Source organism: Syngnathus acus, chromosome 20 (genome assembly GCF_901709675.1).
Source record: "Syngnathus acus chromosome 20, fSynAcu1.2, whole genome shotgun sequence".
In the NCBI taxonomy this organism is placed as follows: Eukaryota; Metazoa; Chordata; class Actinopteri; order Syngnathiformes; family Syngnathidae; genus Syngnathus; species Syngnathus acus.
This window is the reverse complement of record NC_051104.1, coordinates 7,466,356-7,484,514: the sequence shown is the minus strand read 5'-3', so window position 1 is coordinate 7,484,514 and position 18,159 is coordinate 7,466,356. Positions and strand designations below refer to the sequence as shown.

The following is an 18,159-nucleotide window of genomic DNA, read 5'->3' as shown; positions in this document are numbered from 1 at the left end:
GGACGTTGACGTTGCACCTGCAGCCAAAAATATTACAAGTATGTGCTCTGTTTGTTTTAGTTACAGTTCATACTGTACCGCAGAGTCTCATAAGACATGTCTTTCTTTTTTTTTGTGCTTCAAGGTGCACACAAATACCAATTCGCTGGAAATGATTGCATTTTTGTGATTTGTCTGAATATCCCAAATCAATTCCAAAGTTTGGAATTGTTTCCTTAATAATTTATGAATATTAGGACACCCAATAAAAATGAGCTCACTACGGTGTGGCTCAATAGATGGCAGTAATATTCTTCAATCACTTGCGGCTTGAATCTCACACGACGTGGCCTATGCGCAGTAGAAATAATAAACATACAAGCAGATGCATCAGCGGCGTAATAGAAAATACATCACATCATTATTATGCAAGAAAGATATATATAAATAAATAAAAACATAAATAAACAGTCCCTCCCTCCTGTATCACTTCTAGTCCTCAGGTAACGTGGAGAAGCCTTGGCAAAGTCAAACATCACAGTGGGAGGGATGCGTGAGGCAATGACTTTGAGCTTGCGCTGTCTTTTATATCCCTGTGAAAGGCAACAGCAGCACTGTGTCTTTCTAATGTTCTGATTAGGTGAGGTCATAAAACAGCCTTTAGCTCAAAGATGGTGTAATACCTTCTCCTGTGAAGATGAAATCAATAGCAACACTTGGAGCCAGGCCTCCACCCCAGTGCAATCCTCATCAAGAACCCAATGAAAGAAAGAAAGAAATGGCTTTTGCAGAACTGCTCAGAGGTCTTAAAAAAGCAGCTGCTATATGAATAATTGTGAGAAAAAAAAAATTTGTATTTCTTTGTATGCAAGCTTTTGCCCGGGTGCTTATTTATTGTGTGCGTCGTGGTTGGTTGGCGGGACAGGCTGGTAATCATTCAAATTCCCTCAGTATGTTCACAAGATGTCAGCCAGTAGTCTCTGATCTTGTTTAATATGTGACCAGCAGCTACAAATTACTAACCCGCGCAAATGAGGAAACAAGAATCCGACTTTTCATTCTCCAGGGTAAGCGTCGTCATGTAACTCGCCCTAAAGTACCGTTGCGCCTCCCCTTCATTTAGTTGGATTTCAAAGAAAATAACAAATACCTGTACGGATTGTACTTTGTAGTTGAAATAAGACCTTTTTTGCTTTTGGCTTCTTTTGATGCAGTATGGGCATACAGTTTGAAAGTCTGCAACCCTTCACTTTGTTTGTTTTTTTCACGCATCCCCTTTTTCCCATTAAAATCAAATGCCGAGAGCGATGATGAAAAGGAAAAAACCTCAGTCGCTTAATTTTGACGTTGAAATGGGCCTGGAAATACAAGCGATCGTAGCCCGAAATTTAAGATGAACACAGCTTGGATTGTTAATACGAGCATGGCTGAGGCCAAGGTAATATTGAGTCTACATTCATTTATATGCAAAACGACTGAAATGTTATTAAGGAATGAAGGGGGCACTCTTACCTTTGCTTCAAAAGTGTAACGAAAAGCTCCCTATACACACACACAGTCATGAGAAATGTAGCAACCCAAAATGTATGTTTTTGCTCAAAAGACTATTTTGTATCTGCACAAAAGTTACATGATATGGACAAATGCAAATACAGTAGTGTAGTAGGTCTAAATGATCAGGAAACATTGAATCCAGATAAATAGTTGTTGATGAATTTGCTTGTTCTTCATCAGCTTGCTTGATGCTTTAAGACTTACAGAAGGGAAAAGGTGTACTCCTCCATCTCCTCCATGTTGAGCATCTTGTGATTTTGTGCATCTTGTGCGCTGCCACCGCTCACGCTGGGGCCGCGGCTATTTGTCTTCTTGATTGGCTTCTTCTGTGAGGAGCAGCAGTTGGGGAAGAACACACGCAGACGTCATTTGTAAGCAAAGCAGGAAGCGGGCTTCGGAATTTATCTCGGGGGATGCACGCGGTGACGGTGACGGCGTGCGTGACGCTTTTGGAGCATCTGAAACGCTGTGCGATTGACACCAGACGAGAGCGATGGCGAAATCGCATATGGCACGCAATCATTCAAGTGGAGTTTGTTTGGGAAATGTGTGCACAGTGACGGTGGTGTTAAATATATGATATCTAAGAGTCGACAGCCCGCCCCCCCCTCCTCCATACAAGTCGTTTACTGTCATCATCGTAAACACAGTCAAATGGAGTTAGGAAGTGGGGCTTTAAATATTTCACCAAGGTACTTGGGAGCAGATATTATTTGTTAAGCCGCCAACATGTTAACGGCTTGCTTTCCCGGGCCCTGTCAGCCCTGCGTTGCCCTTGGGTGGGCTTAGTGCCTTTCCGCTTGAAGTTGTGAAATACTCATACTGATGTATGCTAATGAGCTCCACGGTTGCAACCTTCTGTCTGTTCCCTTCTTTTCAACCTGCTCCTCTCCTCCATCTCCCTCGTTCTCCATCTCCCGTGAGACAAACCCAGAAAGTAGTAAATGAGCAGGGCCCCAATAAAAGCTCCATTCGTTTTCATAGGGCAATCTTTGCCAAAGAAAGCTTGGATTCCAGAGTGATGATCACAATAAAAAGGTGGAGAGGAATGGCAAAGAAAGCGGAGAGAGGGAAAAATGCAGTGGGTATATGAAGCACAATGTTCTCTGGCGTCTCCCCGCAATAAATTTAATGCAATACCTTAAAAGCAGATCTGCTATATAGCTGGATTCCTGCCCTGTGGGCAAAGTGGTCGCCTGGAGAAAATTCATTTTAATTAGGCCTGCACTGCAGGTTGAATGGTTTGAAATTTGATCCCTAGTGCTTCCAGGCTGGGGTAGGTTGAAGATCACTCCACTTAATCATTAGACAACTGGGTTCCACACCACAACATTTGATAGAGTTAGCAAGGTTTTAAAGACCAGGGAGGGGGGGGGGGGGGGGCACGGTCTACAGAGGCTGCGGGAAACTAAAACCTCATAGCAACAAATTCATTTATTGAACACGATAGCATAGATTAATGACGGTCTTTGGGGCCCATTCAGCAGTGGAAGGATACAAATTTATGGGGATTATCGGTTTGGAACAACTTGAAATCATTGTGCAACTCTGACTGTTTCTTCAAAGTGTGGTGGTTAACATGCAGACTTTGATTCCTTTGGCTTAAGTCCTCTGTAGCACAAAGCAAAAGCACTTTGAGACTTTTCGAGCGGCTGCAAGAGAAAAAGGCAAGGTCTGCCCGGCTTTGCTGATTTCACTGAATTTAGCTGGTCATGCAGATCAAAAGTGGCTTTGAAGACTTCAAAATACCTGTTAGTGTGAAATGCTTTTTGACAAATCTCAGATAATAGACTAGGGTAGTGTATGTGTGTGCGTGTGTGTGTCTTTGGGTCTGGGGGGGTTGAAGCAAGAGGTGGCAAGAGGCCCAGCATGGAAAAGCCAAGAAGGATGCTTCCCTTTTAAAATCACTCTTACCTTGAAGTGGATCCCACCCTCTTCCTTCTCCCTGCGAAGATGACTCTTTGCTCCCATGTTGCCGGAAATGTCTCTTGGAGAAGGATCCTTTCCTGAATTCCATCCCCCCAAAAAATGAAATTCTGCATGGTCAAAAGTGTCTGTTTTGAGATAGTCTGAATATAAGACAACTATTATAGCTGTAATTGTTATTATTATTATTATTATTGTGGTGACGAGCTGCACGGTATTTTAAATATTTATCAGATTTTAACGTATGCACATTATAGGTAATAATTATAAAAAGCGGAGTAAATAATACATGTTTTCTATTTGTCTTTTCTTTGGAAAATTACTTTTTGAAGTGTTTTTCCCCCTCATCCTTTTTTTTTCCCCCTGTAATTTAAATGGTAAGCCGCCAGATGTGTGTCTCATGCTTGAAGAGTCAGAGATCTGCATTATTTAGCATATTAACATTCACAGAATTTTAAAACGGGGTTCCTGCATTGCCTGAAGGTTGTAATTAAGTAAACCTTAGCTTTATACATGCAAAATCTCACTCTGTGAAAGTTAGCACCCCCATGAAGGTGGTCACATCTATCTAATACATATGAAGATACCCCGTCTTATTTCCTCTGCAGAATTACATATATCAGTCCTAAAAAAAAAAAAAGAAAATATGGCAAATCAAATTTCCTTGATTCCAAGAGGTCTAAAATATGAATATGAAACTTAATTACGACATTGCAAACCATTTGGAGTGCTTATGGTTGGTTGGTAACCAGGTGAGATATTTCATCACTTGAGTATCATTACATAACTGTGCTAATGATTAGACAATAGTCTTATGTGAAAAAAATACCGTACATGACGACCAGGTAAAAATTGACATATTGAAACAAATTTTACATTGAAACTCATACAGCTGATCGTAGAACCATAAAAATCTCTAAACCATCGTAAATCGCCAAGGAGCTCAAGACGTTCAGTACGCAGAATGAGTGAATGTTTTGTACACATTCAAGGACAACAGCGCAACAATAACAAACAGCTACTGTTTGGCCCAGTGCGAATTGTGATGCCTTTTGCTTTACTGAACACAATCCTTCTGTGAGGCATCACTGGCTAATGTGCACGACTCAAGCGGAGGCAGCGCGGACAGCTGAAGGCTACGTCCGTGAACTCGGAGCAATCGGGCAGCCACAACTCCAGCCTCTCCAGGCACTCAAGGCCGGCAACAATCCCCTATGCTATCAGGATGTGTGAAGTCCAGTGCATAATCCACACATTGAGGCACCCACATGCGGGCCATCATTAATATTATTCGACACGGACTTTCAGCACTTTCCAGAGTGGAAATACGAATGAGCGTACCTTGCTACAATCCGAGGAGACAAAAAAGGCCCGAGGTCCATTACACTGTCGAAATCCCATCAGGATGTCAGCGCTGACCGCTGAAACGGTCGGTGCTTGCTCACCTGGGCCCCTGATTGCCCGATGACTCGTTCAAAGTTCCAGAGGGAACAAACGTAGGATCAGGTACTCAGCCTTGAGCCTGTGTGTGTTTGTTATTTTGAGTTTATCTGGACTATGACCCGAGGGCTAAATCTCAAATTTTGAATAATACAAAATAAAATGAAAAATAATTTATAACTGGGTGTCAATTTGAGACTCCGTCTCATTCAACTGTCTAATTTCCATTTCCATTGAAACTTTGGCTGCTTTTGCACTATATTTGCATCTCCTGCTATTTTAAAGCCACGGTAATAAAAAGATATATTAGTGCAGAAAATCAAAGAGGCTGCAAATTGCGACAGAATCATCTGAATGCTCATAGTGATCCAGTAATGGCGATCGCAAAACAAGACGCTAATCTAATTAGTCATTTTGGTTCAAACAAACCCGATGTAACTGGATCATTCATTTAATGGGAAAGGTCACTTAACCCAAAGTGCCTCCAGCTAATCTTCAAGTTGAAACGCCAAATACTCACCATCATGCTTGGGTGAGTCATCTGAGACATTTAATCCAAAAAAGATATCATTACACAATAACATTTAATTATCTCAAGATTTTTAGGGGGGTTTGAGAAATGTCAGTTCTTCTCCTAGATTGGGATGTCAGCTTTTGTTCTGAAAGAGACACCTCAGACTTTTTATTCCACAGGGATTAATTGGGTTTCAGCCTCAGGAAGCCAAACTTTCAGTCATACTGTCATATTCAGATTTGTCTGTTACATTGCATGACAAGAGGTCTTCATATACTTGTGTCGATTCCGAGACAAATGGCTAATGAGAAAAATCCCCCGGCACACCGAACACATTGGAAACAAAGGGGGAAAGAAATGTCTCAAACCCTCAGACCTGACACAAAGCTGCAAAGTCTGGGTGAATAATTTCTTCCTCTTTTCCTTGTTGAGTCGGATTAGCATATTTGCGATCGGTTAAAGCTGTCTGACCAATGACTTCCTTCAACGTTGATGTAATCTCTCGATATAAACACCTAAAGTTGCTCCAGACGTAATGCAACATGAACGGATCTGCATGCAAATGAGGAGAAAACGTCACTTTGGCTTAGCCGGCAACGGGAATGAGGGACCTCGCCGGACACCTTTTGATCCGTTATTCCACTTACGGATCAGGTTCACTTCCCGAGCAACCTTCCCGACAAAAATGTTTGTACGTTCTGACATCTGCGTCGGTGCTCGTACGAAGCCATGTGGTTTGCGGAGACCTGGTACCTCTGCTACCTCTATTGGCAGAACATACTAAATCTCATCGTGATTGCCTCCATCCTTCACGATCTCTCTCCAAAGCCACTCAGCTCGTTGGGGACATATCCCTTGTGGGTGTTAGGATCTCTGTGGGGGGGGTCACAGGTCAGTTGGCGGAGGAAGCGACAAGCTGTGAAATGTAAAAGACCAATTTCTTCCACATGTTTCAGCGCTGGGAGAACACTGCCGAGCTGTCAGTCGGCATCACTTTTAAAATGGGCCAGGGTGCTACCCAGCAGACCTGTCACAACTCATTTGTAATTAAAAAGCCTGTGTGATGTTTAAAGCAGAACATGCCAGAAACTTTTGAGGACTGTTAAATAAAGATGAGCAAAGCTTTCACCAAATACGAGGGAAAAAGGGCAGGATGTATTCATAACAACCAGGTTAGCCAGTCTTGGTTGCAGAAGATCAATACCAAATGAGACTTTGTTCGAAGGTATTGGATGGCTGCAAACGCAGAAAAATAGTGTGCTCACTGCTAAGCTGAAACGTCACATGGACCGTTTCACAAATCCAACTAGTCAGGGTTCATCGCCCATAATAGTAACAGTTCAAATATTTGGTTAGATTTTTTTCTCTGCCGTACTTTTCTGGTGTCTGAGCAAACATTGTTTATCTGGCAGGTTTTGCCCACGTGTCTACCCATCCCTGCCCTCCGGCACTTGTACACCCACCACTGAGTGAAAAGTGCCATTCTTCCAGTGCCACTTCTAGTGACATTAGGGTGACATTTTCTTCCCACTGTGTCGGGGGGAAAATGAACATTAAACCCCTACCTGGCAGAGATGATGAAGAGCAAGCAGAATCAGCTGACAGGTGGAGGGGCGAGCCCTGGGGTGAATGCACCACGCCAGGTTCTCCTGCCCTACTGCTGGGGCCAGCATGGAGCAGGTTCAGCTGGGGATGGATTGGTTGTGGATCTGCTTTGGACCCGGGAGGAGCCTGGCCTGGCACTTGGCTGTGCTGGACGGCAGACTTGAGCATAACAGGGGTGTTTAAAGGTAGCATTTGTAGGGAGGTGGGGCACTCGGATGCTCCCGGTGGGAGTCTCCTTATCTGGAACACAATGTGGTCATGTTTGCACCGGAACGGTTCAAATGTTCTTTTGCATTGTCATCTGCATTACCATTATTTGCGGGAGAGCAGCGTGTGTAATTACAATACAGGTATGAGTGATCAAACTGCCTTAATTAATATTTGTCACAACGTGAAATGGTGACAGTTTAATTCAATTAACAGGTTTTTTTTATGGAACGCGTTCTTTTGCTTTGTGCAAATACATAAATGTAATCTGCTGTTGTAAGACTTAATGGAATATAAAACTGGACAAATGCTCACCTGAAAGTACATATTGCACAGCCAGTGATCTAGATCAGATGAGATGAGAGCTTCAATTGTCCGAAATTGGTCCACTGAGCCGTGCTCTCCTCTAAGCAGTGGGATTTTGTACCTGGTTCAGGAAACAATTTGGATCCTTAACAGCAACTATTTCTTTTGGAATGTAAAAATCAGTGAGTGGTGGCATTATTGTGGCCAATTGACTCTCATCTCTGGTTCTGAGGTTCAAGTCCAATACATACCTGCCTTCAACCAGGCTAAGGTTTGGTCCACAAATGGGAAAGGCCCCCCAAGCCAGGACAGACTTCATGTAGCTACTTTGTCCTGGTGATGCAGTTAGTCGGAATATTAGGACCATGGAAGGGAGAAGCTCCCGGGCTGGGGGTAAGATCTGCAGAAAGAAAACAGGGCAAATAAACTCCTAATTTTATGCAGATGAATACATATGCCTGCAGGTCCTTCCAGGAACGTAAGCACACATATGCACATAGCGTGTTTGCTAATGCAGTACTAATGAAGTAAACATGCACAGACTTGCTCTCACCCACAAAGCCAATGACAGACAGAAGGTAACAACAAGAAAAGAAGCCCTCAGGGGTCCACTTATTCTACATCCTACAGTAGACTTGAAGCCTCCTTTAACTTATTCCCGAAATATTTATATATCTTCTATTTTTTTTTTTTCCTTCGCTGTCATTCGTACCAATTCTCTCCAAAATGGAGTTGGCGTGATAAAGACTCGGCGTCAAGCACAAAGCGGAGGGAATAGTGACGATTTGCCAATGTAGTAGTCTACGAGCTGACACTTGCTGAATTTTCAATGAACGGAGGGAAACATCAATCAGCGTGATGATATTAAGGCTATCTTGAATGAGGCTAACAGCGTTAGTGGTTATCACACTCGGTGCCAAACAAATGCATTCTTATTCACCCGCAGAATGAGGCTTGCGTAAAAAAAAAAAAAAAAAAAAAGAACTGACACTGAGCTGTGTGCCACTTCATCCATCACCAGGTGAAAATGATTCATCTTTTTATTTGAAAAGGAATGCATCAAGGACGTGTTTTAACACATAAATCATATTTTCCTCACCATATTCTTACCCTCTTTGTTTTTATTGTACACTTGGTAAAACGACAGGTCTGATTCAGTACATACATTTATGACTTAATATCATACGGCTTATTTTATATCATTCATATAATGGAAGAAATATTATCTACATAAATACACATTTGGGTGACATGGTCCAGCCTCAACAAGGTCTGTTGCGAGACGGAGAATATACACTGGAAGCAATCAGACTTCCATTTGTGTCACACTGGTTTTTTTAAATAATCATTAAGAGAAGCAGAAGTTTTTTGTGACTTATTTGTAAAAATGCTACTATGAAAAATTCTAGAAGTCCAAACTCTCATACATGTGGTGACCATAATAGCAGATTGTAGGAGGCACAGGGAATAAATATTGGCTATCCCAAATCTCCAATCCTCTTAACCTTAAAACTTTTGTATAGCTTCCCATATGCTTAAAAAAAAAAAAAAGAAATGAACAAAGACTGCAGGCCTGACTCTTCCGCTCCCACTCTCCAGCTGAAGTGACTCTTTTTCTCTCTAAATGCAAACCCAGACGCAAAGCGAAGAGTGCATGAAAAAAGAGATGGGGGAGAGAGGGAGGAAAGAAAAATAAGCTCCTGGCTTCCTCCTACTATCACTAATTCCTCATTTCCTCTAAGAAAGCTCTGCGAGCACTCGGAAAGATCGCACGCTATAGTGTGGGCCAGACAGGCGAACCAAAACATTCAAGAAAGCCCCGATAGTCCCGCAAATCTGATCAGTGGTTTCACAGCCATCAATGAGGACAACAACAACAACAGGTTTTTCAATAGCTTTGCAGAGATGAAGAAGGGGGTGAGTGTCATGAGCCGTTTACCATGCCGTACTTAAACCTTTTTTTTTTTTTTTTCAACTCCTGAATCAGATCCCAGGTCTGTATTCACGTCATGCCAGTTTTTACCCCAGCCTTTATGTTTGATGGGAGTAGGAGACAATCTAATCTGGATGCTCTCGCTTAGTGAATACGCCCACAAGTATACTGACAGTGTCCACATTTGCTGAATGCTTCAGCAAAAGCTGAGGCCTTTAGAGAGGATATCATAATATGAAGTGAAACCCTTCAACTTCTGTTTCTGTGCGTCACTGAATAAACCAAACAAAGACTTTTGATCCAGCTGTCATTATTGACCATCAAATCTGATTCCTTAAAGCTTTTGGCACCCTATACCGTAGATGTTTTTCCATCATATAAAGCATCATTTCAATTTAGATGGCATCAATAATCAGGAGTGGGGTTTCTACAGTATCTTCAAACGCCTTCCCAAAAGGACACATTTAAGCAGCTGGGATTTTTATCACCATTCCAAAAATAAGATACTTTGAGATGTGTGCAAAGTCACTCTTGAGCAAAATTCTCAATCGCTTTTGAATGTGGGCCGGCTGCAAATGTGCTCTAACAAGGTTAAAGCTGTGTTACACTGGCTTGAACAAACTCTTAAGACTTTTTATGCAAGGAATCGGTTATGTGAGGCTTAACAGTTTCAACTTTGATTACAGACAGTTCCCTGTATCTAGATTTATATCAAATCAGCCTCGTTCCAGAGTGTACGGCCAGTCTGCAGCCAACCGGTTCTTTCGAACATTTTGGTAATTCCCATCAACCAAACCCAGCATGATTATGTTCCCAATGCACATAGACACTTGCATTTTTTAAATGCGTTTCTACTTCATTTTCATTCCAATAAAACATGACTTCCTTATTTAAATGAATAATTGATATCGCTTTTGATTTACATACACGGGTTAAATGTCATGTTGAAAAGTTGTTCTTTTATTCATGGCAAAACCCCAGAGAAAAACCTGGAGGCTGCGTGCGCGTGGCATATTTTCATATCCGCAGTGATAGAACTTCTCATGGGCCTTTCACATTGAGAAAAGCACTCTGTCTTCACTGCAAATGATGAAACTGAGAGAAATGGGATGCTGCTGTGCTGTGTAGCTAGGCTACATTAGCACAAAAACATTGTTTGTTGTCAGGATTGCATCTTCTGATGTTTCACTGAATTTCCCATCACTGGAACGGAGAGCATGTTGTTTCCCATGCAGTGTCAGCGTTGCAGAGGCAGCACATGTTTTGCATTTCTGCCTCTTTTTCATCATGCAGACATCTGAGAGTAAGATGCTTTCAAGGCAGCCTCGCCAAGCATAATGTAAATAAAGGCTTCTTAGAATGAACCGCCCCATTCTGTCTTTCCCTGCTTGAATAAAAACATATTAGTGTCAACAGAGGAGATGGAGGCAACATTTCACCGTCACCTGCCTGAGATCTCTCGGTTCTCATTGAGCCATACGAGCCTTATCTGTGAATCGCAATGCTTGCCGCAAACCAAACCAGTTATGTTAACGCACCAGTGTTTACACATGGCTAAAAAAAAATGGCAGTTATAAATGATTGTTGTTATATTGATTTGTTCTCACCATGAAGAGATTCTGGTTAACGTGCAGGTTTATATTGTAAAAGCAGCCGTGGTGTTCAATGGGGTCGGTGGATGCCATCCACTCATGTTGACCTTTGTCGTTATTCCAGGTTAGAGATGGACCTCCAAGATGGCTGTGAAGGGCCACACTAACACTGTAGAGGCCCCTGGGAAGCTTGTCTCTGGTGGCCCTGAGACAACGCACGCACACTTCCACAGGCTGAGGAGATGGACTTGGATGCATCTATAACAACAAACACAGGTACACAGGTGGGAAAAGTCTCAAACAACTCAAATGCTCAAACATGAATCTTCTCTCTGTTTGCATACTAAAACAACGAAAACAATTTGGGCAAAAGTGAAATTGGTGTAATTGCTGGCAAAGCGGTTTCGCCCACACATTTGGGAGGAGGTGACGGAGGCCTTCGAACCCTCACAATGAAGAAAGGAGGAGGGGCAGAAAAAAAATAAAGAAGTATAGGAATGACAATAAAATGGCATCATCACACTTCAATTTGCACATTACCATCCGGCCCAAACGTTTGCACACGGGGAAGACGGCCGGCAAGGTGAAGGGGGCCAATTTGTTCTATATGAGACGCGATTTGTTTGCCGCCAGCCCAAGCGGTGCCTAAAGTGGCGTAACATTACAGCACTCCTACAGATGAGATCAAAGGCTCCACAGAGGGATCGTCTCCACGCTTGGGCTGGCAAGCCGCCGTCCCGTCAGCCACGTATCTTCTGCGGGCTTTGACTGCTCGCACAAAATGCGCTCTTAATAGAGACAGGAAATGCCACGTACAAAAACTTCCTTTCTTTCAAAGTATGGGCTAATATTCAGAGATTAAGCTTTCTCGTTAATTATTTTCATTTTAATTAGTAAATCTTAATTAACAATGAGCATTTACCCCTTCCAAAAATTTGGCTTTGGAATGAAGGAGGGGGGTGAAGAAAGGAGAGAATAAATATGACAATCTTTTCGGGACCTCCGGGCAGGATTACTGATGCAGGCTGCCATCGTTATTAAACACGTTCTAAATTAAATGCCTCCATGAATTTTGCACAGAAATACATTTTCATAGTTTTGCATGCCAAATGTGGCATTTCATATTTCAGATTCATCTCGCCGCAGTAATTTTAGGGAAATGTCATCTAAACAAAGATTTTGTCATTTACCAAAGGAAATTACTATGCGTAGCAGGTTTGGCCATTGCTTTCTCTCTCTCGCTCTCTCTCTCTCTTCCCCTCTCCCTCTTCTGCACCCTATTCTGCCTGTGCCGGTTGTTTCAAGTCAGCAAGCCATAAAAAATCTTTATCTCAGTGAAACACAGCAATTTGGGAGATAATCGAATGGTGACTGGGGGGCACAAACGCCAGTCTGAGGAATTATACCACAATCTCCCCTGCATTTACAACCTTCCTCAAAGCCAGTTGTCACCCTGGAAGGAAAGCCCCTGACTGAAGATTCATTACATCTTTAAGCCAGCACGGTGGCACGGCAAGCCTCATCCCCACATGCAACACAACGGCATGGCACGGCACGGCACGGCACGGCACGGCACACTCCTCCCTCCCTCCCTCCCACAGCTGCTGATGATCCCATCCAAGCTCCGCATTCTTCTCTTTCTCCTACTTTCCCCCCCTTTTCATCTCCCTTTCCCCCCCCTTAGATACCTAAAACCAGCATCATGTCATAGGAAGCTGCAACAAAGCAGAGGGGAGGTCATTTTGTTCAGCGTTGGCTACCTTATTTGCTTCCTGTAATGAGAGGAGAATACACCTGCGCTTTTACACACTGCATCTGCCTTCATGTGATTTCTTGCAATTACATCTAAATATTTATAATAATAATGATAATGAATAATCTAATCTAAAATAATAGAATTCATATAATATACCCCGCTGCTTTTACAATTACTAAACAATCCAGGATCAATATATTCTTCTTAAAAAATCCTTTTCGCGAACCAAATAGACCTTACCTGACATCGGGCCCCTTAAGAGAAGGATTTGGGAAGCGGAGTCATCTGTCCATATTTGGACATGGCTTCCTGGTCTTTCAAGAGTATTGCCGCTGCTACATGCGCGGCACACGTCGAAAAACAACCAGCTAACCCTGTTAGAAAGCTGCATTTTGGGCTCTGTTGTTTGACTCGGTAGCGCAATCTAATAAGAAGACAACAAAACACTTCTTTCCTCCTCTTGCTCCCTTTCTCAGCCTTTCAATCTTATCAGAGGTAATGTAATAAGCGGCTGCTTCGCTCTGTCTCCTCGCTACGTCTCTTAATTCCTCAAAATAAAGCAATATCACAGGGGCCGGCCGGGCCCTGGCCTGCCTGTGACTGGGGATAAGATGGGCGTAAAAAGGATATCGTTCTGCAAATAAATGCTCCGCATCAAAGGCAGGCGCTGGCGTTGCTTTCTTTTCCAGCCTTCTCTGTTTGCCTATCAAAAGTATTACATGTGCTTTCATCAGTTCACAACAAGACACAATGTGCCTCCTAATGCAATTACTCAACCGCCATTAAATCAGAAAGAGTGGAGACAAATGAATTACACATTTGTTACAAAAAACAGCTCGCTCCATGTCTTCTCGCTTCTTTTTTTTCTTCTTTTCCTTTCATGGGCATAGCCAGCAAAATAGTGAAATCATTTCTCATTCAATTCCAGGCAGATGTAGCCTTAGGTGATGCGTAGAAAGTCTCCCGTGTCTAATAGCCACCCACCATTGATATCGGAAGGAATTTACTGGGTTCAAAGCTGTCGAGAGGAGGTCACCGCGCTAAACTCCCAACTACATTCATCTGACAGGGCTGGTGTCCAACTACCACCCACCCATAAATCAGCTAAACACAAGAGAAGATCCTGATGCGCACAGTAGTTTCTTGATTTTATTATGTCAGCCGCCACGCTAGCCCATAATTACTTAAAAACAAAAACATGCTAAGATGATTGCCCGCGGCGGGGCAGGGCGCTCGCTACGAGATGTGACGTGCGATCTCTGACTTCCAGCGGACGCGCTACGAATTGATGCGCCTGCGAGCCCGACGACATGGACACAATCGGGTGGCCTGGAGCCATCCTATACCCCCAATGCATTGCGCGTAGCAGAATTATAAGATTACATGCTTTCTCAAATGTCACCGGGAATACAAATGCTTTTCACGCAAGTAATGATGATGTGACATCAGATGTACAAATGGAGAGGAAATATGCAAATGAAATGGACTCAGCAGTGTTTCATCTGGATTGTGTGTGCTTTTTGCATGAATTTATCATCTGATAGACTCTATTCATAAATGTCTGGATTTTGATTGACATTTTTACACATTCATTTACCACAACACTAATTGACAGTTGTCATTTGGTTGTGCAAGCCACAAGATTCAATATTGCTGAAGTAAATCCATCCATCCATTTTCTACACAGCTTATCCTTTCTCTTCTTAGTTCACAAGAGACATTTTCTAAACGCATCTCAAATGTGTTGATCTTACGAAATTGTCGATCATAGAAAACGTAAGCTATATGTTCTATCATGATAGGCCTTACTTTTCCATTCCCATTGAAGACATCCATCAGCCTTCGCTTCATCTTTACCCAGTGGCTCATCTTCGGAGCAGCAACCTGCTGTAAATTCACATGCGCACAATGGAAGAGTTGAGCAAAAGAAATGAACTGGCCTGCAATCTGCAGTGAATCGATAGACCCTGAAGACATGTTGCCTTTCATGAGTGTGAGTTTACATCCAGTCAGCACATTCACACGGGCCTTATAGACACATTGATGCTTTTAAGTGACGCCATCCTTCTGCTTTCTATGGAAGAATAGCCTAGGAAGAAAAACACAATTATTTTCTTTTGAATAGATGTCAAATCTCTGGTGGATAAAGCACTTTGAATGAAGAAGTGGGTGTGGAAACAGTGCATAAATATCACGGGAGGAGAAGATAATACTGATCCTAGCACTGATATAGCTTATCCAGTAAGGGATGATGAGTCAACTTCTTTGACTTGGAAGACATTGTCAGACCATTTTTTAACCAATTACGCTGACATTTCTATTTCATCTTTCAAATGAGATTATGACTAAACATAAGTTCTGTTTACGTACGCATGCAAATGACGGAATGTCTTTTGCGATCTATATTTCCGTACACAATAGCAACGATTCACTCCGTATCTGTTGTGACCGAATGAATGTTTGGCTCGCTCAGGATCGTCACGCTTGTTCATCCTTGCACAACAGCGTAGTTAGAGAATACGAAGCAGTCATGCTCTAGTTTGCTTGAGGAGGAAAATAAACATAGCATAGAAACGGAGAATCAATTAAACAAATATGAATGACAATGCAACAGGAAGTTTCAATACGTTGAGATTCCACTAGATTAAATGTTTACAAAAGCTATCTTTAGTTTTGCTCTTTCAATCATTCTTAGCAAAGTTGACGGTAGTAGTCTCTGCACAATGTGCAACGAGAGACAATAAAACGGCACTTCTTGTATATGTCAAGTGAGTTATTGTATATTTTAATTCAAATATAACCATTTTAGTATTTAGTTCATATTTATTTTTCAACCATCCAGCTGCAGAACGATAATGGCATGACCCTGCTGTCACCCTCCATGAACCACGAATCAAAATCATCCAGTGGACAAAAGAAACATTTGTTCACTGACTTTTTTTTTGCACTGTATATTTTAAAGCTATTCAACTTATTTCGGTACCTTAGATGGATGCATCATCTAGTAAGTGCTTTTTACTTGAGTGCATCCAGGAGACATTCAGACTAATGCTGGGAATGAGATCTCGCAAATTCCAAATAGTTGTGCAAAAAAGTGGGGCAAAGAATTAAGTGGGCAAAGAAAAAGGACAGAAACTTACACAAACACTGACAGCAACAGATAAAATGTTCTTAGTCCATTAGCTAAAGTCACCCATACGCAGCATAATGGACGTGGCTGATGTGCTGTTAAACATGGGATGATGACACAGATATTCCTCTTTGTAGCTTTGTAGCTGACCTGCTGCAGTGAAAGGCTGCCAAGCGTAATTATGTCAGGTCGTGCACGCTCCCTCGGCAGCCAGGCAAGGCGGGGGACCACCTCTTCGGACGTTTTTACTGCAAAAGAAAGACATTCAAAAATCCTCTTATAATTTGTACCATTAGTTCATATCGTTTTTATATGGGAATATGTTTGCATCCTTCTCTAATTCCATATTAGAAAGAATATTTTGCATACCATTGAGGCATACGGTGTTTCTATCATCTCTTTATAGTCGTTTATGTTTAAATTAAAATATTTAATACAAATATTTAGTTGTTTCACATTCCATTTTTGACGTTTTTTATTTATTTTTGTTACGTTGACATGTTTTTTTTTAGCACAGTTAATAAGCTCTGCGAAAGAAATGCAGAAATACATTTTCCTTAATATTTCCAGTCGTGTCCACACAAAATAATTTAACATCTGAAATAAGACAGCACACAAATTTGAATCAATTTCTAGCGTTACTTTCGACAGTGCTCTCGCTGCCCATTACGGTCCTCGCTGCTTGTATTCCAAGCTCTCGTGAGTGGCCAGCAGTGGGCCCAGCTTGGGTTTTGGCAGTGGGACGAGCCTGGGAGCGCTCCGAGCCCGAGGCGGCACCATCGCAACCACCATGGAGCAGCAGTGGATTACCCGCCTTCACCTCTAACACCTCCTCATCCCTGGAGGCTACCACTGTACCTGGAGAGATACGCATCAGTGGGCATGCACATAGCCTCATGCACAAATGAATCAGCACACATAACCACATGCATATATATGCATCCTGACATGGATATTAAGTCAGAAGACTGAAATTGTAAAGAAATAAATATATATGAACTATATTTGAAAATATCTGACCCTTAAAAGTTTGTGCTTGAAGTACTCTCAGGTCAAAGCAATAAAGCTAACACCTCCATACACATGCGATTTATTATTCACCAACCAGGAACAATTTTGAAAAAGAAAATCAAACCTCTTTGCAGATTCCCTGCTTGCGCCCCCTCGTTGGTAGGGAACAGAAGATATTGTTTGAGAATTTGTGTCTATATGCAACGTGTGTAGTCCCATATGAGCAACTGCCAAAGCCGTTATCACCGTTTCATGCTTTTCATATGCAAGCTGCCACCATTGCATGGAGGAAATACTAAGTACAGTCGGATTCGGCGGTAGAATTAGTCTAGTTAAAACTATTTTGGAAGAAGGGATTGGTACTGGATTTTTTTTTCTCATTCAATATATGTCTCTCCCTTTTTATCAATACTTCTCTGTGCTGGTTCTTCAGGACATTGTGGCAGGCTGCAAAAGCCGAGACAAAAGCGTGTGGGAAAATGTCGGGATCCACGCCGACACACGCTGATCCACGTGTGCAAGTGCGATGAGGACGTGCGGCCTAAACTGGTGGGAGGCATCCATACAACGGAGTAAGGTGATTGTCTGGAAGTCCGGTAAGAAAGCTCTCTCTCTGCTTTTCTGCTTGTATTGCATGCGGGAACTGTAAATCCGAGATCCTCTTTACTTTTTTTTTTTTCTCTGTGGGATTTCATGAACATTTCAAAACAATGAGGATGGGGCTGCTAATCTCTGTGGTACAGCTAAATCCCAGACAAAGGCAAATAATAAGAGCCGGGTAAATTCCACCGTGATGAAGCGGCCCTAAACCTATCACTTGTGTACGGGAATTACAAGGAAGACGCGCGTCATGTCAACAATATCTGGTGCGAGTGTCTTCAGCAGAAACAATGGCAAGCTTAAACCGTCTCAACGTGGCCCTGGTGTGCCACACGTTTAAAAGCGTGTGTGCTAATGAGCATGGGCACGCCTGCCTTCAAACAAAAGCTGTGCTTCTCTGGTCATGTTCTTTGTGTGCAGTCATATTTTTGATGGTGTCGCATTGTGTATTTACAAGCACTGGAACCTACAGAACATTTTTACCTTAAGTGGTTCAGAAAATGGATGGATGGATGCAATAAATGTGATCTCCATCCAAAATACATTCGAATGATTCCAAAACAAAAATGAGACTAACTTCAAAATCCCTTCTAACATATCAGCCAC

At 42.3% G+C, this 18,159-nt stretch overlaps 1 protein-coding gene and 1 long non-coding RNA gene across 3 annotated transcripts in view; one reads left to right on the top strand and one right to left on the bottom strand.

Moving 5' to 3' along the window:
- Nucleotides 1-18,159, bottom strand: part of ofcc1 (orofacial cleft 1 candidate 1) — a 62,144-nt gene that overhangs the window by 23,496 nt on the left and 20,489 nt on the right. For both annotated transcript variants that reach the window (XM_037279864.1, XM_037279865.1), the window contains exons 7-15: nt 16,585-16,800; nt 16,093-16,190; nt 14,622-14,699; nt 11,072-11,314; nt 7,783-7,931; nt 7,541-7,652; nt 6,979-7,258; nt 3,448-3,539; nt 1,738-1,859 (exon numbers count right to left, since the gene is read on the bottom strand). In XM_037279864.1, coding sequence (XP_037135759.1) covers nt 1,738-1,859; nt 3,448-3,539; nt 6,979-7,258; nt 7,541-7,652; nt 7,783-7,931; nt 11,072-11,314; nt 14,622-14,699; nt 16,093-16,190; nt 16,585-16,800 — 1,390 coding nt within the window. The remainder of the gene's footprint in view (nt 1-1,737; nt 1,860-3,447; nt 3,540-6,978; nt 7,259-7,540; nt 7,653-7,782; nt 7,932-11,071; nt 11,315-14,621; nt 14,700-16,092; nt 16,191-16,584; nt 16,801-18,159) is intronic.
- LOC119139305 lies at nt 8,913-17,940 on the top strand. The gene is made up of 4 exons (XR_005101339.1): nt 8,913-9,448; nt 11,181-11,332; nt 14,615-14,805; nt 17,387-17,940. It is a non-coding gene; the product is annotated as an uncharacterized LOC119139305 (long non-coding RNA).